Source organism: Nelumbo lutea, chromosome 2 (genome assembly GCF_056320005.1).
Source record: "Nelumbo lutea isolate HS-2025 chromosome 2, American lotus-T2T, whole genome shotgun sequence".
Classification (NCBI taxonomy): Eukaryota; Viridiplantae; Streptophyta; class Magnoliopsida; order Proteales; family Nelumbonaceae; genus Nelumbo; species Nelumbo lutea.
The window spans coordinates 97,764,206-97,774,589 of record NC_142685.1 but is presented as its reverse complement, the minus strand read 5'-3'; the positions used below and the strand labels follow the sequence as shown (position 1 = coordinate 97,774,589).

Genomic DNA, 10,384 nt, shown 5'->3' with positions numbered 1-10,384 from the left:
CAATTTAGTAAAATCGCTCGTTATTAGACACAAGTCAATTTCCATGACCGCGCAATTCTTTTTTCCAAATGAAAGAGACAGAGAATCGGTAACAAATCCGGAATTTCCAAATAAGATGCGGGGCAAATCAGTCATTGCGTTTCAAAGCTAGTAAACATCACTTCGCTTTCCAACACTACTTAAAAGGAAACAAAGCCTCTCTCTCTTCTTCTTCGCCATCTGTTTATCTCTGCAACAGCAATTCTCTTGGGCATCTAGTCGAACAGTACGTCCTCACTGATTTCCGGCGAAGGTTCTCCGGGTTTGCCGCCGGAAAAAGCAATCCGTTGATATCAGTTGAGTGAAGGAGATATAAGAGGGGGAGTGGAGTGAAGGGTGGTTTTGTTGGCTGTATTGTTTCGATGGCTCTGCTGGTTTGAAGCAAGGGGAGAGCGAGAGGTGGAGATGGGGAAGGCGGGTTTTGGTTTGGCTGTGAGTTGTGCGGTAGTGTCGTGTACGATCGCTGCTATATTGGTTGGTAGACGAGTGAAGAGTCGGCGGAAGTGGAACCGAGTGGTCGGTGTATTGAGGGAATTAGAGGAGGGATGTTCGACGTCGATAGGAAGATTGAGGCAGGTCGTTGATGCTATGGCTGTTGAGATGCACGCTGGGTTGGCATCCGAAGGCGGGAGCAAGCTTAAGATGCTCCTTACTTTCGTCGACAATCTTCCCAACGGGTAGTAAAATTTCCTTTCCTGGGTTTGTCTTGCTTTGAGGATTTATGGGTTTTATTATGAACATGTCGACGATTGATTGAATGGTCTATGCCTCCGTCCCTCTCTCTGTTCGGTAGTTTCTGAAGTTTTCATTTTTTTTGGGTTCTTCTTCCCTTTATTTTATTTTATTGATGTTTCCTTGAGAGGAGGCGGTTTGTCTCTTTTGTTATTTCTGTTGTGGTTTTATCTTCTTTCGGTCTTGCGGCCCTTTCTATTGATGTTGATACCAGTCTTCTATTTTTGTAGGATTCATGGTGTTATCATCTATTTTGTTTATTTATTTATTTTATTTTTTTTGAGTTATCTTGACTTCGACATTGGAATGAATCGTTTTATGGTTTTATTTATTTTTTATGTCGTTGGAATTCTTTTCTAGTTTTCCTGTTTAAGAGTTATTTGAACAGTAATTTGAATTGTGTTCTTTGCCATTTCCTTATTGCTGTAATGTAAAGCAAACTATTTTACAAATTGGTACGGTGTTGCCTGGAAATAGCAATTTCGGATTTGGTTTAGGTTTGCTTGTTCATTGCTTCTCTATTTTTTGTTCTTAACATTACTTCACTGTTTCATTTCTTTATTGTGCAATTGCTTCTTGGAAAACCGCTTCCCATTATTCTTTTTCTCCCCTTGAAACGAGAAAGAATTTGGTTTTCTTCTTTCATTGCATTTTCATTTGCTCAAGTTCGTAAGAGATATTCTATGTTTTAGACCGCCCAAATGCAGTAAAATGTGAAAGGAAAGATGGGTTTGTAAGCTTCTATATCTATGCATTTTTGGATTGATTTCTTGCCTACATTTTAGTTGAAAATCTTGGGTATAGCTGAACCATTTAAACCACTTTCCCCTTTCGATTGTTTGGTAATGTAGCAATTCAGGATTACTATACTTTTGTATTTTTGCCTTGATTGATTGGTTCTTTTCTCCAGGAACGAGAAAGGAACTTACTATGCACTTGATCTTGGAGGAACCAATTTTAGAGTCTTGCGGGTTCAGCTAGGGGGTAAAAATTCATTGATATTAGGGCATGAAGTGGAACGGCAACCCATTCCCGAGCATTTGATGACAAGTACAAGCGAGGTAGCAACCCTCTTCCTCCATCCATCCATACACACACAGGAGGAGGACAAAAAATCAGGCCTGACCTTTTGTTTCATTGGAATTGAAATCTTACCATGTTATTCCATGACATTGTGTATTCTGGAGCAATATAAATTCATGCATATCTTGGATGCAGGATCTTTTTGATTTTATTGCCTCAACATTAGAAAAGTTTGTTGAAAAAGAAGGTAATGGCTATATTGTTCCGCTAGACAGAAGGAGGGAGCTTGGTTTTACATTTTCCTTTCCTGTTAAACAAACATCTGTCTCGTCGGGCATTCTTATCAAGTGGACAAAAGGATTTTCCATTGAAGACATGGTAAGTGGGATGGTCCTCTAGAGAACAAATTTGTGGTTTACATCAAATAGTTTTTTTTATCCTCTTTTCTTTTTAGATTGTGAAGTTTTTTTTTTTTTTTTTACAAAATGCATTGAAAGCATCTCATACATTTCTATTGATATTGAATACATTGATTATTTTGTTTATGCTCAATAGAATCATGAGAAGATCTTGACCAATACAAACACATAACATTCAGTGTCATTATGGGACTACCAATCTTTTTTGTATGGTAAAATGTACCATTTTCTAACTATTAGTAGTAAGAATGCTATGGTATGTTTCTCCGATACATAATTTCAAGATTTATGTTGATTGTTAATGGGATATCATATCATATATCCTAGCTTTTAAGATTATAGTGACAAGAAACAAATTACGTAGATTGATTAGGGCAAAATGATGGTCAAGGAAATTAACAAAAAATGCCTGGTTAAGAGATATTACATATGGGACTAAGAAGAGAGGTTGCATGGTGAACCAAGTTGTTTAATGGCATCAAAAAGACCACTGTTCGAGATTAGGTATGGTTGAACCAGTTGTAGAAGTAGAACATAGAAGAGAGATGTATATAGTTTGGACTTTGATGTCATATACTGATCAAAAGGAAAAAAACTTTTATCTCATAAAATATCCCATAAATTCTTGGTTAGCTTTGATAATGCAAGTAGTGTGAAGATAGAGGAACTCAATTACCTTTTTCATCCCCTTGGTGAGGTTTAAATCTTTTTTTTTATCAGCAATAAGAAAAAGGAATTCATTCTTTAAAGATTAAATATTTTAAAGTTGTTGTGAATGCAATGGTAAGACCATAAGAGCATAGTCATCACTATTTGACCCCACCATTGGCCAAACATTTGGTTGTTCTTTGTAGCCAATTAACTTGTATCTGCATGTCTTTTGAAAGCCACTTAACCGTTTGAATACATTTATGAGATTTCACACCACATTCTTTTCCTTCATTAACCAATTGACTACCACCTAAAAGTTACTTTCAATCATCAACCTCTCAACTCCTATTTCTTTGGTGTTGTGCACCCCAAAATGCTATTGCCATAACTTTTACCCTTACCAGTGATTTAAGAGGCACACCTTAGGTGCGCTTAGGCGCACAGGCAAGGCGCATTTTAGGGTGGGTGCCTTGCCCAGGTCCTAGGCGCAACCCTTTTAAAAGGTGTGTGCCTTTTGAAACTTTGATGCTTTTTTGTTTTTTCTTTTTTGTCTCTAGCAACTGGTCCGAGGGGACCCCGTGCCACCCCCCTCGAGGCAAGCTTGAACAAGTTCACTCTAGGTCTTAAATTCTTAGTTCTCACACAAAAAATAACGATTTTATAGTTCTAATTTCTTTTTAAGAAGACATTCTATTAGTATGAATGAATGAACAACATTACTAATGTGGACTTGTTTGGGCTTGCCTCGAGGGGCGTGGTACAAAGGCCTCTCGTAGAAACAGGAATGTAACTTGTTTTACATCACATTAGCTACTTGAAGTAACGAAATTGAGAAAAAAAGAAATTGTGGGTTTTATATGCTTGAAAATGTTTTATATATTTGATTTTATTTTTAAGTTCTCATTTGGATATGCTTTACATGTTATATTTATGTATTGTAATATTAGATAATAGTATTTTTAGAACATTTATTTTAAAATTAAAGTTGATCTTTTATTAATATTATGTTTAATAATTTTTTGCATTTTTTTGAATTTTTAGTCTTCTTTTATTTTTGCGCCTTGCTTAAAAAGGTGCACGCCTCACCTTGCGCCTTGCACTTTTAAAACACTGACCTTTACCGGGTCACCTTCTCCTTCATTGTTGTCCCTTAATACTCCCCACTTCCAGAAGGCCTAGGATTCCCGTGCTACTTACATCAAAATTCAATTCTAGCTACTCATTATCAGGAGGTGTCCAATCCATTTTTACTTTGTTTTTTTATATGAGGACCTTGCTAGTGCACCCAATTTCTGATAATATCATCCATTGTGAAATTTGAAAAGAGTTCCCTTGCCTTTACCCAATGTATTACTTTTGGAGTGATGGTATCAATTAATATCTCCCTACTTCTATCCCTTCATTTTGGACACCTCATCATATGCATGTCAAACAACCTGTCCAAGCTAACAGGAGAGTTGCACTTGCAAACTAAAAGAGCAAAGAACCATTCCCAAATACAACAAATGAATGGACAGGAGGTTAAGAGGTGATAGGCAGCTTCACCATTCAATCTACACGTGATACACCAGCTGGGGGACAAATATCAGTAAGGTCTTTTCCTTTGTAAAATATTTTTTTATCAGTTTTTCCTTTGTGGAAGATTACATGAATTAATGCTTCCATGGAAGACTTCCCAACAAAAAGCACTGATTTTTGGAGGAATAAGAACACACCACACTTTTTTCACAAGAAAGGAAAAAGAAGGATAGGCCACCAAGGAATTGAAGAAAACTTATAAGAGAAGCTACCAATAGGGTTAGAAGCCCATAAATGGCAATACTGAATAGGGAAATCCAGAACCACCTCCTCTAACAAATTCAAAAGGTTAGACACAAGGGAGATTTCAGGTTCTCTAAGGTTCCTCCTAAACCCCAAATTCCAAAGCACTTTGGAGGATGAGGAAGGTGAAATGAATTCAGGAAGACATTTCTTTGAGGTTGGACAAAGCATAAAGAGATGGGAACAAATCCTTTAAAGGAGATTCCTGAATCCAAAGATCTTCCCAAAATTTTCTTATTATTGGAGGACAAGTCATACCTGAATGATTGAGAAATGAAGGAAGAGGTCTATTGATCAAAAAAAAAAAAACAAAGGAAGAAGTCTGCATCTAAGACATTTCTCTGAGGTTGGACAAAGCATAAAACGATGGGAACAAATCCTTTAAAGGAGATTCCTGAATCCAAAGATCTTCCCAAAATTTTCTTATTATTGGAGGACAAGTCATACCTGAATGATTGAGAAACAAAGGAAGAGGTCTATTGATCAAGAAAAAAAAACAAAGGAAGAAGTCTGCATCTTCCCTCACCAATGTTGCATGGATACGCACAAAGGAGTTGGAATCTGATGTGTGTTCAAGTTTTTAACTTGGAAAGATGAGAAAATATGGATTAGTGGTCATGTCTATGGAAAAGTACATATTATTAAAATAGTTATACTGTTTTTTTTTTTTTTAATTCTAACATTATATACCTGCACAAACTGTTTCCTTTACTATTAGGTAATGTTTGATATGAAAATGGCATTCTTTTTTTATTCATGATGAGTGGGAAGGGGATATGCCTGAACCCTCAAACTTGTACAGTAGTTTCCCATTTATGTAAAATAAGCTGAGATAAAAAAAGTAAATGTTAAATAGAAGTGTCTTCAAGAATCTGTAGGGTGTCTGACACCAATTTTGTCATCCATTTAAGTGAGAGATCATTATCATTGCACTCTTATTTATGGAAGTCCATGAAAGAGTTTGAAGGGTTGACTTGAAAGTGAATGAGCTTTATTTTGTAAGGCTGCTGACTTGTTGAATTGAGACTTAATTGTGCAATGAGATTATAGAGTGGTTATAGGGTCAATGGCATCATTGGTTGCTAGTTGCAATGTTTTAAAAATGAGAAGAACAACTGAGAACAAGTGATTTTCCTAGGGACTATAGCATAAGGAGAAGATTGACCTGCTCTTAGAAGACAAATGGTATTGGAAGTGGAATCCAAATGGGGAATTTTCTGTCAAATCCTTGGCCTCTAAGCTTTGCTAATTGGGTCTCACTGGTTTTCCAACTACTCAGATTTGGAACCCTATAAGCCCATCAAAATCCAACTTTTTGATTTGGACGATGGCCCTTGGCAAATGTCTTTCCAGATCTAATATTTTATTTTTTATTTTTTGATGAATGATAATAAATTTATTAATTCAGAAGCAAATTTAGAGTGAGTTCATACAACATCCCAAGGAGAGGCGCGAGCTGTAGCCCCTCCTTGAATCTTACAAGTAAACTAGGAAAGAAAAGCAAGAATCGTAACTGAGCCCAAAACAATTCTTCTTATTTATCTGTTGCTTGGCTAACACATCCGACAAAGTATTTGCGATCTCCCCATCCACTGTACAGTGACCAACATATTTCTTGTCAACCAACTAAATTTCTTGACTTCATTCTTGTAACGCCACATAGCCTCTTCAGGATTTTTCAACCAACCCACCACCACTTTGGAATCCCCCTCGATTGTTAGGTGTTGTACCCCCGTCTGGTTTGCAAATTGCACCCCTTGTACAACAGCTAATAGTTCTGCCCTGATGAAGTCCCCAATTCCTAAGGGACCTGAGTAGAGCAACAAAATCTCTCCCTTCTCATTTCTCAAAGCATCCCCCATTTTGGATAATCCTGGATTACCCATGCTCCTTCCATCAAAGTTCAAAGTGAGCCTTCGGATGGAGGAGACTAGCTTGTAATTGATTTTTCCTTTAGGGATGAACACCTCACTACTGTTGACCAATTTCTCCAAAGGTCATTAAAGGAGAATTGATGAAAGATTTCCAAGGTCTTCAGCCAAGGTATTGCCCTATTCAATACACAATCTTTCAATTCCTAACTGCTCCTTTCCTTTTCTTAAAAAATTCTAGCATTCCTTTCTTTCCATATCTAATCTTATGAGGTAGGGCATTCAAATCTTGGATTTATCTTGTTGTTTTTGTGGGTGCTTTCTTGAATCAACAGACCATCTGGGTATTCATTGTCCATTTTCCTCTTAGGTGTGGGACAATGATTTAAAAGGTGCGCCTTAGACGCACAGGCGAGGCGCATTTTGGGGTATGCGCCTTGCCTAGGTCCTAGGCGCACCCCTTTCAAAAGGTGTGCACTTGGTGTGCCTTGCGCCTCAGCCCAGGTGTGTGCCTTCTTAAAATTTTGCACTTTTTGCTTTGTTTTTTGAGTCTTAACGGTTGGGACCTAACATTAGGCTTGTTCGGGCTTGCCTTGAGGGCCATGGTACAAAGGCGTCATAGAATCAAGAATGCAATATGTTTTACACACATTAACTACTTGAAGTAATGTAATTAAGGAAAAAAAGAGATTGTGGGTTTTACATGCTTGAAAATGCTTTATATGTTTTCTTTTATTTTTAGATTTTCATTTGAATACACTTCACATGTTATGTTTATGTATTTTAATTTTAGATAATAGGTTTTTTAAATCATTTTTTTTAAATTTAAGTTTATACTTTTTATTAACATTATGTTTAATATTTTTTGATTTTTTCCTTTTTTAAAAAAATTGACATTTTTTGAAAATTTTGACTTTTTTTTTTTGTAATTTTGTGCCTTTCTTAAAAAGGCACATGCCTTGCCTTGCGCCTTGCGCCTTTGGCGCTAATTGGCCCTTGCGCTTTTTTTGTGCCTTGCACTTTTAAAACACTGGTGTGGGAACACTTTCTCAAATCCATGAATATTAGTTGTTTTATATGCCAAGATTGGTAAAGGAGCTCCTTTGCTATTGGAATTCCAAAGACCCAAGCAAGAAAGGGAAAATGGTGTGGAGGACTATTCCCACTGTTGTCTTGTGGTCCATTTGGGTTGAGAGGAATAGTAGGATTTTTTGTAATAAAGCTAAGAGTCCAGAAGATTTAATTCAGAAAGCAGTGGGCACGGTAATCTATTGGGTGTTAGTTATTGAAGAGTTTATATGTCTGGATTTGCTTGTCTTATTTCGTTCTAACTCTAGGTGGAGGTTGTAATTGTTGTGTTTGTTAGATTGCCTTTCTGGGTCTGATTACAACTTGTATGTGTTGTTTTGAATAAATTTACATTACCTTTTTCCAAAAAAAAAATAGCATAATGAGAGACTACTTTTTGAATGAAGTGAGGTGCCACTTTTGAAAAAAAATCAAAAGAATAACATAGTATACAAGATTTTTTTTTTTATTCATAACATGTTATAAACGATTTTGCAAATCTAATTTAAAGGAATAAATGTTTCTTGAAGAAGTCTATTAGTGTTTTGGTCAGTGATTTAAAAGGTGCACTTAAGTGCACAGGCAAGGCACATTTTAGGGTATGTGCCTCGCCTAGGTCCTAGGCACACCCCTTTCGAAAGGCACAAGCTTGGTGTGCCTAGGTGTGCACCTGATGTGCCTTGCACCCCAGCCAGACGTGCACCTTTTTAAAATTCTATGTTTTTTTATTTTTGTGAGCCTAACGGTTAGGTCGGGGGCTCCACCCCTAGACCCCCGACCATGCCCCTTTAGGCAAGCCCAAACAAGTCCATGTTAGGGTCTTAAATTCTTAGTTATTACATAAAAAATAATGATTTTATCTTTTAATTGCCTTTTAAGAAGATATTTTATTGGAATGAATGAATGAGTAACACTAGCAAATAGGGGGTTCTTGGAGCGTGGTACAAAGGCAACTCATAGAATCAAGAATGCTATATGTTTTACTTCACATTTGCTACTTGAAGTAATGCAATTGAGGAAAAAAAAGATTGTGGGTTTTACATGCTTGAAAATGCTTTATATGTTTGCTTTTATTTTTAAATTTTCATTTGAATACACTTTACATGTTATGTTTATGTATTTTAATTTTAGTAATAGTCTTTTACAACATTTATTTTAAAATGTAAGTTTATATTTTTTATTAACATTATGTTTATTATTTTTTGCATTTTTTTTAAATTTATTAGCATTTTTTGAATTTTCTGATTTTTTTAATTGTTTAGCATTTTTTTTTGTAATTTTCACCTTGCTTTAAAAAGGTGCACACCTTGCCTTGTGCTTTTAAAACATTGATATTGGTTAGAGCATTGTCTTGTTTTTTTTGATAAGTAAAGAAGAAATCATATTAAAGAGTATCGAGCATGAAGTTAGTAAAATGTTCTCTAAGGGGGATGAGGTGCAGCCTCAAAAACCACAACATTACAATGTAGCCCAAAAAAGTCTATCCCTATGCACCCCTTGCTTAGCTAGGCAATCAACTAGCTCATTTGCCGATCTTCTTTCCCATTGTGTCCTCATTGTCATGTTATAAGTGATCCATTTAAACTTGTTCACATCTTCTAGATTCCGGAGCACATAGCCAGCTAATAACCAACTTGTGGAATCCCCCTTAATACGTAGTTTGTCAACATTCATCTCCTTGCCTAATTGTATCCCTTGCAAAACCACTTGAAACTCTGCTCTGATTGATTCTCCCACACCTAGAGTTCCTGAGAACAGAGCAACAATGCTGCCACTTGAATCTCGGAAAATCCCTCCTACTCCTAAAGGCCCTAGGTTCCCCAAACAGCTACCATCAAAGTTGAGTTTAATGAAACCGTGTTCTGGAGGAGCCCGCTGTATCATAGACTTAACCCTTGTTACTGAACTCCTTGCTATTGCACCCCAATTCCTCCACAGATCATCAAAGCAAACCGTAGAGAAAAATTGTAATTAGGTTTCAATGTTAGTTCATAAAACATAGAATGTTAGGAACACATCAAATGAGGCAAACTTGGGTTTTAGTGCACACCCTACAAAATGAACCTTGCTTGTAGAGCACTTTTAAAACATTGACTAGTCAAGTTCATCAAATCAGAGAAACCAAGTCCCTGGGCTTAGGACCTGTTTGCTTTGAAAAATTGGGATGAGAAAGGATATGATGGGAAAGAGAATTTTTCGTGATTGGGTGTCATGCATTTGGTTCATTTTCCAAATATGTGGGAAAATATACTTTCAGTTGTTTGTTTACTTTCCATGAAGAAAAATATGTATATCATAAAATATGTAAAGAAAAATACTATTCATGTTCAAAGAAAACCTAAGTTGCCAGAATCCATGGCGGCTATATGACTGCGTTATTGGAAAATACCATACCGTTGACATGCAAAGGAAGGATATGGTTGGAAAACATGAAATAGTTATCAAAATCCATGAAAGAAAATGCATAAGAGCTTTCTTTGACAAGTTCATAGGCATTGCTTGAAAATGTGAAGAATCACACCATACATGGCATAAGCATGGTCAGTTAACAGCCAATGTCACCGGAATCCATGGCAATCAAGGTAATTGTACATATCAATCACTAGCGTTGGCCGAATTGCAAGAATGTGGAGGTTATGGATCTCACCTTTGTTTGGCCTGGAACAACCAAAATCGATGATGGAGATCCACCAATTGGAGGAGTTGAGAATAGTCTAGCGTGGGAAGAGGGAGAGCTCTAATAGAACTCGATAAATTCTC

At 36.6% G+C, this 10,384-nt stretch overlaps 1 protein-coding gene across 1 annotated transcript in view; it reads left to right on the top strand.

Annotated features, from left to right (window-relative positions):
- Positions 1-202: 202 nt before the first annotated feature.
- LOC148872226 (hexokinase-3-like) overlaps positions 203-10,384 on the top strand; it is a 32,173-nt gene continuing 21,991 nt past the window's right edge. Inside the window, exons 1-3 of the mRNA XM_088972465.1 lie at positions 203-716; positions 1,682-1,832; positions 1,990-2,172. Coding sequence (XP_088828591.1) covers positions 445-716; positions 1,682-1,832; positions 1,990-2,172 — 606 coding nt within the window. The 5' untranslated portion in view covers positions 203-444. The remainder of the gene's footprint in view (positions 717-1,681; positions 1,833-1,989; positions 2,173-10,384) is intronic.